The 18,727-nt window shown below is 34.1% G+C and overlaps 1 protein-coding gene across 2 annotated transcripts in view; it reads left to right on the top strand.

The window, feature by feature from the left end:
* Positions 1 to 18,727, top strand: part of MED13 (mediator complex subunit 13) — a 92,214-nt gene that overhangs the window by 9,327 nt on the left and 64,160 nt on the right. For both annotated transcript variants that reach the window (XM_057714334.1, XM_057714333.1), the window contains exon 3: positions 1,900 to 2,068. In XM_057714334.1, the coding sequence (XP_057570317.1) occupies positions 1,900 to 2,068 (169 nt within the window). The remainder of the gene's footprint in view (positions 1 to 1,899; positions 2,069 to 18,727) is intronic.

The following is an 18,727-nucleotide window of genomic DNA, read 5'->3' as shown; positions in this document are numbered from 1 at the left end:
ACGAAGGTCGAAGATCCTGCATGCTGCAACTAAGAGACCCGATGCAGCCAAATAAATACATCAATTTAAAAATAAAAAAATTTAGAAAAGGATGGGAAAGATCTTTAAAAAAAATGTACTTTTAGTAATCATAAATCACACAATTTTAAATAAAACTCTTAATGTAGGTATTTAATTTTGAAATGGTAGAATCTGATTCGGCTGAAAGCAGACTGAGAAAGAGTCTTTTTTTTTTTTTTTTTTTTTTTCATTTTTCTCAGCAACTCACAAATATACTTGTGATCTAGACCTTTTAGATAAAGTGAAGTCACTTTGTGCCACTTCCCTTTTCTTCTAGCCTACTGTTTTCTTTAGTAATGTGAAACTTGTAAAAATTGTGGCTTTAAATGGAAGTAGATAAGGATGTCTATAATATAGTAGAGTGTGGGAAACTTTTTCTGTTTATTATTAATGATTTTAAAAATTATTTCAACTCTCAAGTATTGTCATTTTCTAAAGCTTACCTCATTCTTTTAAAAGCTTATCTTTTTCAGAAGAAACACAGTTGGTTTGAAAGACTAATTTAGCAAACACTTTAAAGAACAACATAATATCAACATTAACTTTTGTAGTGGCACAAATTTCTAGTGCAGTTAAAGTCCACTGTCATTATGCTTTTGAGTTAATGTTTATTCTGCCCATTTGTTGCATAAGTTATGAATGTAAACCATGTATCACTCTTAATATGTGTTTCTGCTTTTATTCAAAAGCATCGTAGGTTATAATTTTTCTATTGGAAGGCTATATACATTTTTAGTGTTGAATTAAGAAAGATTATTTTTACTTAAATTGAAAGAAGACCCATATTTATAAAATGTTTGTAAAGTTATATAGGCTGTAGAATGATACTAAATTATGTTTGAAATAGCAGTTTAAGATGTTACAAAAGGAGGGAGGGAATATGGGAATATGTGTATAAATACAGATGATTGAACTTGGTGTACTTCAAAAAAATAATAATAAACTAATTTTAAAAATAAAATAAAATTAAAAAAAGATGTTACAAAAGTTAAAATGCTGATGGTAGTAGCTATCATTTATAGTAGGATTTCTTAGATGCACTTTTATAGACTACATCCATACTTATCTCAAAATAACATTAATTTTTTTTTTGGTAACTTTACTTGGAGTAGTTAATAGATTTGCTGGCAAAATTGAAGCTGTATAGTTAGTGAAGATTGCTATAATTTGATATCAGAAGTGCCATTTAAAATTTGTCTTTAAATTTTTTAATTTCTCCCCCAAGTAGAGAAACCTATACTGAATGGTAAGCATGGGAATCATTTGGTTGAAATGAGACCTAAAGTGGCTGATAATGCACTGCTTGTTGGGCTCTGTGCCAAAAGCTTCCTTTTTATCCATCACTTATTTTTATGGTTGACTCATGGATTAGAATAGTGATGGACATAAAATGTTTTGAGTTTAATTATTAACTGTCTAGTTTTTTTGGCAGGGTCAGTGACTGGAGGAATTAGGACAAAGTAACAAGTGAGCCTGTTAAGAAATTGACATCTTAGGTATAGAGTGTGTAATATTCCCCTTTGTTATACAGATGTCCTTTTCATTTATACAGAAGCCAAATCAGTATGTTTGCAATATTTGTTGCCTTTTTATATGGTTGGAAAATAATTTTCAGGTAATTTAATAGAATCCATGGCAGTTTGGCCTTCTATTCTCTGTGGAGTAGCTTTGAAACCTGATATTTTAATGTCTAGAAAGATATTGAAGTGTTTGTAGCTCAATATTTTGAGGTGGAGTAGGGTTTATGAATTTAGCGATTAAACTATAACACTTTTTATTTAGCTCTAAGTAGATATAGTGCCACAATGTTACTTTTTGTTTCTTTCATTTCTTTTACAGAAGAGGAAGATGGAGTGTGGGAGAATGGACTTTCCTATGAATGCCGTACTTTGCTTTTCAAAGCAGTTCACAATCTGTTGGAACGGTGTTTAATGAACCGGAACTTTGTACGTATTGGCAAGTGGTTTGTAAAGCCTTATGAAAAAGATGAAAAACCTATAAATAAAAGGTAAGCTGTCTTATTTAAACTCTTACTTGATGTTTCTTTAGGCTTGTTAACTTTAATGACTTTACAGAAAATATGTGATAAAACAAACTAATATCTTACAGACATTCAGGAGGTTAACTTTGGCAAAGTACTATAGGTATTCAGTTTGATCCCTTCATTCATTCTTTTGCAGTGGGAATAGGCTGTGTGTTAATACAGTGGCCTAAGTTTTGGTTTGGGATGGTAGAAAAAATGTGAGATGAAAGCAGACTTATGCATTGAAGTATACTTTTTTAGTATTAGTGGAAATACTTTCATGGTACTCTGTTAAAATTACAGTGTTAATATTTGTTTTTAGTTGGTGATCTGTAGTCATGTTTTGGGTTGAGGTAATCCTTCTCATTCTCAAACTTCTGTTTTTGCTTTAATTAAAGTAATTTAAATTTGTATTTTTCTGTATGACATGTTTACTTTGGAGGTGTTTTTAATTTTCTACAACTTTGAATGAAGCAAATTTATGACACTAATTTGTAGAATAGTTGCAGATGGAGACACAGAAGACTTTAAGACCTGTAGTGTTAAAAGCTTTAGGTTACTACAATTATCTGATTTAAATAACATAAGGTGCACTCTGTTAGAAGATTTAGTCCCAAGCAACTGTTGAATTACTGACTTCGAAAGAGATGAAACAGTGGTGAGTAAGATGGGATGTGGGAAAACAGAAAATGAAGGAAATTTATTAGTTTTCCCTAAAAGATGTGAGGATAATGAAGTATTGGTTGTGATTGTAATCATTGTTGAGATGTCTTTTCTTTACGTCATGTGCACATCTTTTTTCGTGCGCACCTGAAGTTTTTTCAAACGTCCCTTTTTAGTTTCAGTGGAATGGATGAGTAGGTAATAAGCCTGGACAAATCAAGACTTTCATTTTTTTCTCTCTGAAAATTAAAATAAACCTTTATTGTCATCAGAATAATTGTACAATTTAGGAGTGCATTCAGTTGCAAATGACAGAAAACCTAACTACGTGGCTTATATAAGGATTAATTTTTCTCAATAGCGAGGAGTCTGGTAGCGAGGAGGTAGATAATCTGTTCAATAACATCATCAAAACTCAGGTTCCCTCGAATTTTCTGCTCTTTCATCTTTAGCCTTTGGCTTTTATCCTCATGGTCCCAGTAAGTGTTGCATCTCCAGACCTCACTCACAGTGGATTCCAGGCAGGAAGAGGAAGGGAGGGAGGAAGTGAGAAGGGGTAACCCTTGGATCAGAAAGTAGTTTCTTTTCTGGAAACTTTAGCTGACATATCATTGGCTATACTACTGAGAGAAGTATTTTTTGTATGGGAACATTGCCACTCTGAACAGAATAAGGCTCCGATTAGTAAGAAGAAGTGGAGAATAGATACTAGGTAGGCAGTTAATTAGAAGAAGAGGAATAGATATCAAGTAGGCAGTTAGCAGTGTTTGCCATATACATTTATATAGTTTTGAGAAGTCAAGCTGATTACCAAGATTTAAAATGAAAACCTATAATCCTGAGCCCCAACTACTAGATGTGCTCCTCAGAGGCAATCCCTTTTAATTCTTTTAGCTTTCTTTTAACTTACCTGTTTAAAAACTTACAAGCAAATAACATGCTGATGCTTGAGTTTTCTGTTATTTCAGTTATTCAGGATTTAATCTACTGACTTTCTATTAATGATTTAGCTATCTTATCCTACTACCCCCTCCTCCCCAACCACTTGGACATTGGCATACTTATATACTCTCTTCCCCCTTCCCTTCTCTTTTTTCCCTTATCTTGCCAATATAGTTATGAAAGTTGGTAAAAACAATACCAATTGTTTCTATTATTATAATTTTATAAATACCATTTTTAGTGAGCCATGTAGTGTATTAGGATTATATTCCATTTCCTCTGTATAATTTTGTTTTCCCCAGTGTTAATGATTATCTCTTTTTTCACTTAATTATCTATGTCAGAGGTTGGTAAACTACCACCCACAAGGCAAATGTAGCCTGCCACCTGTTCCTGTAAATAGAATTTTATTGTAACACAGCCCTGTTCCTTCATTTTTGGACTACTTTATGCCTGCTTTCACAGCAGAGTTGAATAGTTGTGATGAAAGACAAGATGACCCCACAAAGCCTAAAATATTTAGCCTAAAATATTCCTCTGACTCTTTGTGAGTAAAGTTTGCTGACCCCTGATCTATGTACTTATTGGTAATTCGCCCCTAGGCTATCTACCAGAAGTATACATCTTCCCACCCTGCCTTTAAGGATTTTGTGTAATCTTTTAGCTTCTTCTCTCTTTCTCTTTCTTAATATCACTATTTGAGTCCTTCATTGTTCTGTTCCAATTTAGAGGAGTTGTTCTATAAGGCCTGTTTCACAGCAGTCATCTTGGGAAATCTCTGCCTTTTCGTCTGTGTTGGATCCCGTATTTCCTGGATCTCATGTTTTCTTCGTTTGTCTTATTGTTTTGGTAGTGCCCATCTACCTTTTATCAATTAATTTGGTAGATAGGCACTACCAGATTAATTAATTAATTAATAAAAGATTTTTTAAAAAGTCAGTCAAGGTTTTTTTTCTTGTTTTTTGTTTTTTGGCAATAAATGAAAGATTATACTTTAAATTTCACCCATAAAGCTATGTTTATCTTCCACCACACTTGCGGCTTTTACACAGTCTCTTCATCTCCATTTTAATTAAAAGAAGCACCACAAGATTTAAAGTGATATATTAGTAGCTGTTTTAAATAGTTTTAAGATGTCCTTTGGTTGGGTTCCTCAGTATCTCTGAAAACCTGAACTTCTAGGGAAGCTAAAAGCTATCACTGTTATATTTTCTAAGGACTCAATTACTTTCTTCTTGTCTTTTAAGGTAGCACTGTCTAATAGAAATATAACGTGTCACATGTATTTTTAAATCTGACACATTAAAGAAAGTTTTTAAAAAAGTGAAATTAATTTTATTTAACCCAATATATCTAAAATATTTCAGCATGTCATTACATATGCAGATGTTATGAATGAGATATTTGCCTTTTTTTTTTTAACCTAAGTCTTTGGAATCTAACATTCATTCAGTGTGGTCTGGTCACATTTACAAGTACTTGAGAGTCACTTGTATACTGGTTTGCATTAACAGCACGGTGCTAGGGCTTTAAGCCCAGCTGAGCTTTGTAGTGTTTATTGGTAAAAGATCTCTTCTCTCTGGCTTACGAACGCTCTTAGAATTGTATGCTAAATTTTGAGTGTATTCTAGAATCTCACAAGTAGGGGAAACTCCGTCTTATGTCAAGGTATCCAGCTGTTTGCCAAGTTGGGCATAGTTAACTGTCTTGTTTTTCTTCCGTTTAGCCTGTCTGTGCTAGTCTGTCGTTAATGTCTGTCATCAAGATTATTATGCATCCTATTTCTGAAGTCTTCAGTGATGATATAATAGTACTTATGACCCATGAAATTTCTCTATGATGCTTGAGTCGTTAGGATTTGCGTGGTCAGTTTTCCACATTCTCATGCTTTCCAGAAACGTTTATGAGAAAAAAATTAAGTGCCAAGAAAGACTTTTTTTTCTCTTTTTTTCCTTCCCATTAAGCTTTTCTTACTATTATTTTTTACTATGATTCTTAGAGATTCATACAGATCTGTCTTTTTCAACTATTGGTTTTATTTATGAACGATAATAGATAAATTTTTTTTCTGAAGGAAAGAAGGAATGAGAAACTTTTTCAGAAGCATAACTGACCAGGTGGTGCTTGAAATCAGGGCTTAATATGTATTAAATTAATTCTCAAAACAGACCTATTACTCCAATTTTACAGTTGTTAAATCTGAAGCACGGGGAGGTTAAAGAACTTGTCCAAGGTCATACATCTTGCAGGTGTTGGAGCTGGATTATAGGGCATGAAAAATAGGAGATAGGTTATGGACCCTGTAGATTGCTGCATCTCCTGTACCTACATCTTTTTAAAGTTATAGGAAATATTAAAACAGAAGACTTAGAAATTAAAAATATTAGGGAGATACACTTGAAGTTATAAACCAGAATAATATGTCGTTGCTTTCTAAGTATTCTTTACTGTATGATATAAGTAATATGTTCACTAAGTGAGCAGAAGTATATACAAAATTCACAGATAAGGTGTTATATTCTGGATTTTAATATAATTGATCTTTTGTTCATTGAGATATGGTAAGGATACCTGATATTGAAATTATACCTATAAATTTAAGAAATTTAAAAAATTACTCTGAGGGCTACAGAAATATAGATTAGTGCAGTGGTTCCCCAACTTGGTCTGGATGTAGAATCACCTTGAGAGATTAAAAAAATAATCTGTGTATTAACCTGGGAGTGTGGTCTGGGCTTTGGAGGTTTTAAAAGATCTCTTTGTGATTCTACTGAGAAACAGGTTTGAAAACTATTGAATTAATGGAATAAAAATCTAGGAATTAGTATGACTAGGATTCTTTTTTTGGGGGGGTGGGGGGATGTTAATTATTTCAAATAATGTTAAAATAGATGTTTGTAAACAGTTGTGCATAATTTTAAAAGTATCACCATAACATGTTGCTATTATTAGATAACATAACAGAAATAGAAATATAGGACCAGTTATATAAATTTTATCAATCCAGTGATTGAATAGGAGTCTTTTTTTTTTAATTGTGTTAAAATGTACACAACAACATTTACCATTTTAGCCATTTTTTCAAGAGTATGATTCTGTGGCATTAAGTACATTCACTTTGTTGTGTAGCCATCACACTATCTCCAGAACTTTTTCATCATCCTAAACTGAAAATCTGCCCATTAAATAATAATTCCTGTTTTCTTCCCCTCCCAGCCCCTGGTAACCACCATTCTACTTTTTGTCTCTATGAATTTGACTGTTCCAGGTACCTTACATAAGTGGAATCATATAGTATTTGTCTTTTTGTGTCTGGCTTATTTCACTAAGCATAATGTCTTCAAGGTTCTCATCCAAGTTGTAGCATGCACTTTCATTTCTTTTTAAGGCTGAATAATTTTCTGTTGTATTTTTATACCACATCTTGTTTATCCATTCATCTGTCATCTGACATTTGGGTTGTTTCCACTTTTTGTCTATTGTGAATAATGCTGCTATAAATATTAGTGTACAAATATCTGTTCAAGTCCCTGTTTTCAATTCTTTTGGCAATATACATAGAAGTGTATTTGCTAGATCATACAGTATTTTTTTTTTTTATCTTTTGAGGAATCACTGAAGTCTTTTCCACAGTGGCTGTACCATTTTATATTCCTGTGAGCAGTGCAGGAGGATTCCAATTTCTCCAAATCCTCACCAGCACTTCTTTCCTTTTTTAAAAAATAGTAGCCATCCTTATAGGTGTGAAGTGGTTATCTTATTGTCGTTTTGATTTGCATTTCCTAAATGATTAGTGATGTTGAGCATCTTTTCACATATTTGGTGGCTATTTGTATATCTTTGGAGAAATGTATGTTCATTTTTAATTGGTTTGTTAGGATGACTAGAATTTTAAGTCAACATTCCCTTTAACTAGGTTTATAATTTTAAGACAAGCCACTTAACCTTTTTGTGCCTTGAATTCCCTCCCAGCAAGATGGACTATCATCTTTCTGTACCTGCCTAATAGAAGGACTAAAAAGAGATTAGATATAGCACCTCCTAAAGCTGTATAGATAACTGTTATATTATTAGAACAGCTAACTTTAATCTATAAGCATATTTTCATTTTCTGTCTTAGAAATAGAGAATCTTTTGTTTAATTTCAGTACTTAAGGAACACTTTTCTATAACAGAAGATTATCTGTTCAGGTTTCATTTGTAAAATTCTGCCTCACTCATACCTTTTTGTTTTGGTTATTATAGTAAAAGCTCCTGGAGAGCCATTTTATTCTCTACAGTACTTTATAGTAGCTTAATAGTACCTTGGAGTCTCATTGTAGTTGCACATATTTGTTTTAACTCTACTTTTCTAAGTGCTAAGTACCAAAAATGAGCTGATGTTATAAAATGATCTCTCTCCTTGAAAGACAAGCCATTGTGAATTTAGTATGGCAGTATTACCTAATATTCACTTTGGCCTGTAATATTTTCCGACTATATTACTTTAATACAGACATACCTTAGAGATGTTGCAAGTTCTGTTCCAGACCACCACAGGACAGCACATATCACAGTAAATCAAGTCCCAAGAATTTATTTGGTTTCCAGTGCATTTAAAAGCTGTGTTTACACTAACTGTAGTCTACTAAGTGTGCAGTAGCATTATGTCTTAAAAAACACACACACAAAAAAAGACAGTGTATATAACTTAATTAAAAATACTTTATTTAAGGGGACTTCCCTGGTGGTCCAGTGGTAAAGAATCCGCCTTCCAATGCAGGGGATTCGGGTTCAACCCCTGGTTGGGGAACTAAGCCCGCGTGCTGCAACTACTGAGCTCACACGCCTCAACGAGAGAGCCTGCGTGCCACAAACTACAAGAGCCCATGCTCCCTGGAGCCCGCGTGCCTGCAACTAGAGAGAGAAAACTCTCATGCCACAACTAGAGAGAAGCCCACGTGTCTCAACGAAGAGCCCAGGTGCCACAACTAAGACCCTAAGCCAAAAAAATAAAGAAAAAAAGAACTATTTAAAAAATGCTAACCATCATCTGAACCTTCAGCAAGTCGTAATCTGTTTGCAGTAGTAATATTGAAGATCACTTATCACAGATCACCTTAACAAGTATAATAATGAAAAAGTTTGAAATGTGAGAATTAGCAAAATGTGACACAGAGACATGAAGTGAATGTATGCTTGAAAAAATGGTGCCGACAGACTTGCTTGATGCAGGATTGTCACACACCTTCAGTTTGTAAAGCACTCAAAGTTATCTGCGAAGTACAGTGAAGTGAGGTATACCTGTGTAAGAGTTTCAGAAATTTTATTCCATATTTAGAATGTTTAGTTTTTTTCCTTCTATATCATGCACAAACTTGGTTTATTTTAAACCATTTTATATTACAACTAGATCAGATTGTACTGGAAACATAAACTAGCAGTATAGAAGGTGATATTTTTCTTAAAATAGGCAGCTGGAATTGAGAGATTGCTGTTAAGTAGGGCAGTGCAGATAAATAGTGGGAGCAGAGAGATTATTCTCTGAATATTTTATGTATGAAATGAAACAGTTGAAAGCTGTATTTTTGTTAAGATTTTTCTTTTTTCGATGTAGACCATTTTTTAAGTCTTTATTGAATTTGTTATAGTATTGCTTCTGTTTTTTTATGTTTTGGTTTTTTGGTTGCAAGCCATGTGGTTGAGTTACAGAATATATAAATTCTGTCAGAAAAAAGGACACTTGAAAGAAAAGCACAAATATGGCTTAATAGGCATTCCTGCATTTGGTAATGAGATTAGTTGTATATATGTTTATTTACTTTAGATGCTTTCTTTGAGGAAAATAAATATGAGGCATATGAGTAATTTAAAAAAATCCTAGTGTTTCAGCTGGTATCAAGAGTAATGTGTGGTATTAACAAAGGGTATGAGAATCACACTCTTGATTTGGTGTTTTTCTTGAGCTGTGTTATAACATAGGCCACACCATCGCTTTGTTGAGAAACATTTTTTTTCCAGCCCTATAGTTTCTGGGCTATTTATATTTCCTTTAAATTATGGTTGTAAGCCAGCAAGTTGTTTTCTGAGTGCTTCTCTTTCTTTTAGTACTCTATCAAGTATAGGTAGTAACAACCAAATTACATTTTCATTTGATGTGTTCCACCAACTCTGTAAATTCGTTTAGGCATGTTTTCTGCATTCCAGATTATTTCAGGCAACAACAGTTCTATGAAGCATTTCTCTATTGTATAATATGGGTTACCATTTTTCTCACTGTTGTTCAGTGTTTTATATTCCTTGCTACCAATCCTCTGATTCCAAAACTAGTGTCACATTTTAGGGTTTTGTTGTAGTAGTACCTCACCTTTGGTGCCAGTTTCTATATCAGCTATTGCTGTGTAACAAACCACCCCAAAACATAGGGGTTTAAAACAGCAGTTATGTATTCTCACTCATGTACCTACACATCAGCCAGAGGTTAGCCAGTCTAGTCACACTGTAAACTATAGTGTGGGTAGAGGTGTATTCCGTATGATTCTCATCCTCTTTAGACCAGTGAACCAGTCAGGTCATGTTCTTATGGTAATTAAAGAAACACCAGAGAGCAGGCTAAATTGCATAAGTATATTTCAAGCTTCTGCTGGGCCAAAGCAAGTCACAAAGTGAGCCTAAGTCAAGGGTTGGGGAAGTATATTTCACCTCTAATAGGAAGAACTACAAAGTCTGGATAAAGGGAGGGAAGAACAAAACTTTACAAAACTACAGTAATCAAAACAGTATGGTTACTTGCATAAAGATGGACATGTAAACCAACAGAAGAGAATAGAAAATTCAGAAATAAATTCTTGTGTATGTGTTCAAATGACCTTTGACAGGGGTGCCAGGACCACTCAACGGGGAAAGGACATTCTCTTCAACAAGTGGTATTGGGAAAACATGTAAAAGAATGAAGTTGAACCCTTAAACTGTATACAAAAAAGTAACTTAAAATGGATTAAAAACCTAAATGTAAGACCTAAAACTATAAAACTCCTGGGAAAAAACATAGCAGGAAAGCTTCATGTCACTGGATTTGGCAGTGATTTTGTGCTTATGACACCAGAAACATAGGCAATGGAAGCAAAAATAGACAATTGGGAGTATATCAAACCCAAATACCTTTGTGCATCAAAGGACATAATCAGCAGTGTATGTATGGAATGAAGAGAAAAGAAAAGGCAGTTTATGGGATGGGAGAGAATATTTGCAAATCATATATCTGATGAAGTGTAAATATGCAGCATTGTAAAGAACTCCTACAACTCAACAAAATATTAAATAACCCAATTTAAAAATGGGCAGAAGACTTCAATAGACATTTCTTCAAAGAACATAACATAAAATGACCAATAAGCATATGAAGGATGTTCAACATCACTAATCAGAGAAATATAAATCAAAACCACAGTGAGATATCACCTCACATATATTGGGATGGCTACTATTGAAAAAATAAAGAATAACAAATGTTAGGGTAGAGAAATTGAAACCCATGTGCGTGATTAGTGGGATTGTAAAATGGTGCAGTAACTATGGAAAATGATATGGAGATTCCTCCAGAAATTGAAAACTACCAGATAGCCCAGCAATCCTGCTTCAGAGTGTGTATCCAAAAAAATTGAGAGGATTTTGAAGAGTTATTTGCACACTCATGTGCATAGCAGCATTATTCTTAATAGCCAAGAGGTAGAACCAACCCAAATATCCATTGATGGATAATGGCTAAGCAACATGTGTTATATACATACAGTGAATTATTATTCATCCTTTAAAAGGAAAGCGTCATGTGCTACACCATGAATGAACCTTGAGGACATGCGAAGTGAAATCCTTGGCTAAGTCCTCAGTCACAAAAAGACAAATATTGTGTGATTCTATCTATGTGAAATATCTAAGGTAGTCAAGTTCACAGAAGCAGAAAGTAGAATGATGCTTTTAAGGGGCTAGGGGAAAGGTGGAAAGGGGAATTGTTTAATGAGTGTAGTTTCTGATTTGCAAGATGACAAAGTTCTGATCTGTTTCACAACGTTATGCATATACTTAACACTACTGACTGGTACACTTAAAATTGGTTAAGATGGTAAATTTTATGTTGTGTTTTTTACAGTGATTAAAAAATGAGAGAGGGGGCGAAGAATTGGGACCAGTAACTCAGTCTTCCACAGATACTAAAGTTATAATTCCTCTCATCAAGGAATTTACAACCTGGCAGGGAGTTCAACTAGTAAATAATAGTAATGCTATGATAAATATTATGATAAGCATAGAATATTATGCGAGCACAGAAATAATGCTTAAAGGAGTCTTGAGGAATGATTAAGAAATGGAGAGAAATTTGTGGTAAACAAAGGGGTAGTTCTTGGTGGATTAAGTATCTCTGTCTAGGCAGTTTGGCAAGGATCAGATTGTGAAGGGTCTAAAGTGCTGTGCTAAGGTTTTAGGGGTTTTTTGAGTTAGTCCTGAAGGCATGGGGGAACTGTTGATTTTGAGCTCCCAGTTACATGATTAGAATTAATTTTTAGATAGCTGGCAGTGGTGTAAAGAAAGATAAATTAGTGATTTTAACAGCTACTCAGACCTTAAAAAGACAAAGAATAAAAAATAATTTAAGAACTAGAATCAGCAGAAATTGATGATGGATTAGTTGAATGTAAGGAGTGTTGGGAAAGTGAAAAATTTGGAATGATTTCTATTTCTGGCTTGTACAACTATATAGATATACTCTTGATAAGAAAAGGAATATGTTTGATTGGAAAAAATAGTTCAGATGTGGACTTTATTCTACAGTATTTAGTACTATGTGCCAAGGACCTATTCCAGATGCTGGGAATACAACATTGAATAGAGGAAACAGATTCCTCCTCTAATAGAGCTTACAATCTTGGTGACTATAAGAAGTAAATAAACTGTATAATATGTTAGATTGTGATTATTTTTTAAGTCAAAACAAATCCCAGAAGAGGAATTGAGGGGCAATTTAAAGTAGGGTGATCAGTGAAGACCTCACCTAGAAGGTCTTTCAACAAAAACCTGATGAAAATGAATGTAGCTATCTATAGAGTGTTCCAGATGGAGTATCAGTAGTACAAAGGCCTGATGTGTTTAAGGAACAGCAGAGGTCAGTTGAGGGAGAAGGGGAAGTAATAGAGGAAGACTAGTAAGAAATGAGATTGGTGAAATAGTAGGTATTGAGGGGTAGACTGATGTAAGGCACCATAGGACGTAAGAATAACTTTTATGACGTTACCGAAGTGTGATTCTTTTTCCCTTAGGGATTAAAAGTTTATTTTCATTATCTAGGTCTTAAGACAGTATCTTAGCATCCTGTGCCTGATTTTTGTTATGGCACTTACCATAACTGTAATTAAATAATTGGGCTTAGCATAGTATTTTGTGTTTTGCTATAAAATACTTTTTGAATAAAGGAATAACACTTGCCTTCACTTGGTGGTTTAGTATATAGTGCATTTAGATCTGAATATAATACTAAGTTTAATTGGGAGTTCTTTTGAATGTCTGTGGGTGGGGAGAGGGCATTGTATGTTTTGTTTTAATTTTTAAGCATTTAGAGTTAGGTTTGTGTTTGTTTGGTTTTCATTCTTTTTTGTCTGTTTTGTAGTATAGGTTCTTTGCCACTGCTGGAAAGCAATAATAAAATTGAATTTACTTTAAACGAGCATTAGCAATGGTCTGTTTTTGGATGGATGGTTCTCTAAGTTATTAGTTAACAGTCTCTTATCTTGATTTGGTGATTACTTTAGATTTTATATGTCGACCCTTGAACAACAGGGGTTTGAACTGCACAGGTTCACTTATATGCAGATTTTTTTCAGCAGTAAATTTTTTTAAAAATTTTTTAATTTATTTTTTTATTGAAATATAATTGCTTTACACTCTTGTACCAGTTTTTGAGGTACACGAAGGTCAATCATCTGTATTTATACACATATCCCCGTATCCCCTCCCTCCCTCGACTCTCCCCCACCCTCCCTGTCCCAGTCCTCCAAGGCATCATCCATCCTTGAATTGAAGTCCCTTTGCTATACAGCAACTTCCCACTGGCTAACTATTTTACAGTTGGTAGTATATATATGTCTATGCTACTCTCTCATTTCGTCTCAGCTTCCCCTTCACCCCCTGCCCCGCCAAACCTTGAGATCTCCAGTCCATTCTCTGCATCTGCATCCTTATTCTTGTCTTGTCACTGAGTTCATCAGTACCATTTTTAGATTTCGTATATATGAGTTAGCATACAATATTTGTCTTTCTCTTTCTGACTTACTTCACTCTGTATGACAGACTCTAGGTCTATCCACCTCATGACATATAGCTCCATCTCATCCCTTTTTATAGCTTAGTAATATTCCATTGTATATATATGCCACATCTTCTTTATCCATTCATTTGTTGATGGGCATTTCGGTTGCTTCCATGTCCTGGCTATTGTAAATAGTGCTGCAGTAAACATTACAGTACATGTTTCTTTTGGGATTAGGGTTTTCTTTGGGTATATGCCCAGTAGTGGGATTATTGGATCATATGGTAGTTCTATTTGTAGTTTTTTAAGGAACCTCCAAACTGTTTCCCATAGTGGCTGTACCAAGTTACAGTCCCACCAACAGTGCAGGAGAGTTCCCTTTTCTCCACACCCTCTCCAACATTTGTTTGCAGATTTTGTGATGATGGCCATTCTGATCGGTGTGAGGTGATACCTCATTGTGGCTTTGACTTGCATTTCTCTGATAATTAGTGATGTTGAGCATCTTTTCATGTGTTTGTTGGCCATCTGTATGTCTTCTTTGGAGAAATGGCTATTTAGGTCTTCTGCCCATTTGTGGATTGGGTTATTTGCTTTTTTGGTATTAAGCTGCATGAACTGTTTGTATATTTTGGAGGTTAATCCTTTGTCTACTGTTTCTTTGGCAACTATTTTTTCCCATTCTGAGGGTTGCCTTCTAGTCTTGTTTATGGTTTCTTTAGCTATGCAAAAGCTTTTGTTTCATGAGGTCCCATTTGTTTATTCTTGATTTTATTTCCATGATTGTAGGAGGTGGGTCCAAAAGGATCTTGCTTTGATGGATGTCATAGAGTGTTCTGCCTATGTTTTCCTCCAGGAGTTTTATAGTGTCTGACCTTACATGTAGGTCTTTAATCCATTTTGAGTTTATTTTTGTGTATGGTGTTAGGAAGTGTTCTGATTTCATTCTTTTACATGTAGCTGTCCAATTTTCCCAGCACCACTTATTGAAGAGGCTGTCTTTTTTCCATTGGATATTCTTGCCTCCTTTTTCAAAGATAGGGTGCCCGTATGTGCTTGGGCTTACGTCTGAGTTCTCTATTCTATTCCATTGATCTTCTTTTCTGTTTTTGTGCCAGTACCATACTGTCTTGATCACTATGGCCTTGTAATATAGTTTGAAGTCAGGAAGCCTGATTCCACCAACTCCATTTTTCCTTCTCAAGATTGCTTTGGCTATTCGGGGTCTTTTGCGTTTCCATACAAATCGTAAGATTTCTTGCTCTAGTTCTGTGAAAAATGCCATTGGTAATTTGATAGTGATTGCGTTGAATCTGTAAACTGCTTTGGGTAGTACAGTCATTTTCACAGTGTTGATTCTTCCAATCCAAGAACATGGTATGTCCCTCCATCTGTTTGTGTCGTCTTTGACTTCTTTCATCAGTGTCTTAAAGTTTTCTGCATACAGATCTTTTGCCTCCTTAGGCAGGTTTATTCCTAGGTATTTTATTCTTTTTATTGCAATGGTAAATGGGAGAGTTTCCTTAATTTCACTTTCTGCTCTTCTGTCGTTAGTGTATAGGAATGCAAGAGATTTCTGTGCATTAATTTTGTATCCTGCTACTTTACTAAATTCATCAGTTAGCGCTAGCAGTTTTCTGGTAGATTCTTTAGGGTTTTCTATGTAAAATATCATGTCATCTGCAAAGAGTGACAATTTTACTTCTTCTTTTCCAATTTGGACTCCTTTTATTTCTTTTTCTTCTCTGATTGCTGTGGCTAAAACTTCCAAAACTATGTTGAATAAAAATGGTGAGAGTGGACACCCTTGTCTTGTTCCTGTTCTTAGAGGGAATTGTTTCGGTTTTTCCCCATTTCGAACGATGTTTGCTTTTGGTTTCTCATATATGGCTTTTATTATGTTGAGGTAATTTCCTTCTATGCCCATTTTCTGGAGAGCTTTTATCATAAATGGATGTTGAATTTTGTCAAAAGCTTTTTCTGCATCTATTGAGATGATCATATGGTTTTTATCCTTCAATTTGTTGATATGATGTATCACGTTGATTGATTTGCATATATTAAAGAATCCTTGCATCCCAGGGATAAACCCCACTTGATCATGGTGTATGATTTTTTTAATGTGCTGTTGGATTCTGTTAGCTAGTATTTTGTTGAGGATTTTTGCATCTCTATTCATCAGTGATATTGGTTTGTAATTTTCTTTTTTTGTGACATCTTTGCCTGGTTTTGGAATCAGGGTGGTGGTGGCCTCGTAGAATGAGTTTGGGAGTGTTCCTCCTCCTGCTATGTTTTGGAAGAGTTTGAGAAGGGTAGGTGTTAGTTCTTCTCTAAATGTTTGATAGAATTTGCCCGTGAATCCATCTGGCCCTGGACTTTTGTTTGTTGGGAGATTTTAATCACTGCCTCAATTTCTGTGCTTGTGATTGTTCAGTTCATAGTTTCTGTTTCTTTCTGGTTCAGTCTTGGAAGATTGTATTTTTCTAAGAATTTATCCATTTCTTCCAGGTTATCCAATTTATTGGCATGTAGTTGCTTGTAGTAGTCTCTCATGATCTTTTGTATTTCTGAGGTGTCCGTTGTTACTTCTCCTTTTTCATTTCTAATTCTGTTGATTTGCATCTTCTCCCTTTTCTTCTTGATGAGTCTGGCTAATGGTTTATCAATTTTGTTGATCTTCTCAAAGAACCAGCTTTAAGTTTTATTAATTTTTGCTATTGCTTCCTTCCTTTCTTTTTCACTTATTTCTGCTCTGATCTTTATAATTTCTTTCCTTCTGCTCACTTTGGGGTTTCTTTGTTCTTCTCTTTCTGATTGTTTTAGGTGTAAGGTTAGGTTGTTTATTGGATAATTTTCTTGTTTCTTAAGGTAGGGCTGTATTGCTATAAACTTCCCTCTTAGAACTGCTTTTGTTGCGTCCCATAGGTTTTGGGTTGTTGTGTTTTCATTGTCTTTTGTTTCTAGATATTTTTTTATTTCCTCTTTGATTTCTTTAATGATTTCTTGGTTGTTTAATAGTGAATTGTTTAGCCTCAATGTGTTTGTGTTTTTTGCTTTTTCCTGTAATTGATATCTAGTCTCATGGCATTGTGGTCTGAGAAGATGCTTGATATGATTTCAATTTTCTTGAAGTAGTAAATATTATAGTACTACATGATCCATGGTTGGTCAAATCTGTGGATTCAGAACCCTGCATATGGAGGGTGGACTAGGTTATATGGAGATTTTCCACTGCATGGGGAGGGTTGGCACCCCAAACCCCCCTGTGTTGTACAAGGGTCAACAGTACTTTTATATCAGAACAAATGTCTCTAGTCTTTGTAATTATGCAACCATAGTTATTCCAATAGACTTAGTTTTTTAATCAGAATAAACAAGTTTAATTCATTTATTAAATAATGTAAAGTTTTATTTTCTACAGTCAATGTTATTCAATCGATAGTTATTCCAATAGACTTAGTTTTTTAATCAGAAGAAATAAGCTTAAATTATTTATTAAATAATGTAAATAATTTTATTTTCTATAACCATCAATTATATTTCAATAAAGCAGGAACAAAAAAACTGGCTAAATGTAGTGTGGTATCTTGGATTGGATTCTGGAACAGAAAAGGGGCATAAGTGGAAAAAAAATGGTGAACAAATAAAAGACTGGAGTTAGTTAATAGTAGTAATGTGTCACTGTTAATTACTTGTTTGACAAATTTAGCATAGTTTTATAAGATGTTAGGGGAAACTGGGTGAAGGGTATATGAGACCTCTACTATCTTTGTAACTTTTCTGTAAATTCAAAATTATTCTGAAAATAAGTTTGTTTTTTAAAACACAACAAAAGCTACTGGGATGGGGAAAAATACACTAATCAATGATTAATGCATAGAATTCATAAATTTAAAAAATTTAAGAGTAATATGATCCAGATAGTACAGAATGGTATTATAAATTTAGACAAAGTAAAGATCCCTTCTTAATTACTCTAGTCCCATTCCCTGTGAGTAACCAGGTTTTACTTGTTATTAATTTTTGTTTTTTAATTTTTTTTGTTTACTTCTTCTGGTGGTTAATGCCATAATTCCAGAGATGCTCATAACTCTAGGCCTTGATTGATCAACTTTAGACAGTGTCTACTGATTCTTTACCATGAAAGATTTGTTTTATTAGTTATATTATTTTCAGTTTTTTGTTGGTATCTTTTTAACTTGAATGCTATGCTTAAATTTTGGTTTCTTCTTCTGTCAACTTTAGACATTATTTGTTGACATATAAATGATGATGAAATTCTCAGCTCTGCATTACTCTTGACCTCTTTCCTATCTTCTGTTTTCCCCCTTCTGTTAACTATGTAGTATTACTTTTTACTATGACTTAGTTTTAATTCATTATGCTCTTGCCTTGTCCAGAAATAATTCAAGGGGCTTTTATAGATATATGCAACAGATTTTGAGCTTTTTAAGGGTTATATTTTAAAGAACTGGTTCTTTAAGATGATTGTTAAGATAAATGTGTGAAGAAGGAATAAGGAAAGTCGATTTTTTTCTTAGTGTATAATCTCATTCTCTTCTTGGCCGGTTGACGTTTCTAAACTGTATCTTAAGGATACATCTACTTTCCTCTCAGGAACTTTTATTTTCTGACCTGTATACCCAGTCATATCTAAGTTTCATAAGATGTTCTGTTTTGCATATAACTTTGATTCTAGGGCACCTTCAATAGTAAGACCTATCATTGCTTTAAAATAACTATTCATTGGGGATGGGGGG

The sequence above is a fragment of the Hippopotamus amphibius genome, chromosome 17 (assembly GCF_030028045.1).
Source record: "Hippopotamus amphibius kiboko isolate mHipAmp2 chromosome 17, mHipAmp2.hap2, whole genome shotgun sequence".
Lineage (NCBI taxonomy): Eukaryota > Metazoa > Chordata > Mammalia > Artiodactyla > Hippopotamidae > Hippopotamus > Hippopotamus amphibius.
Note: the sequence above shows the minus strand (reverse complement) of the source record. Positions and strands in the feature narration are given on the sequence as shown.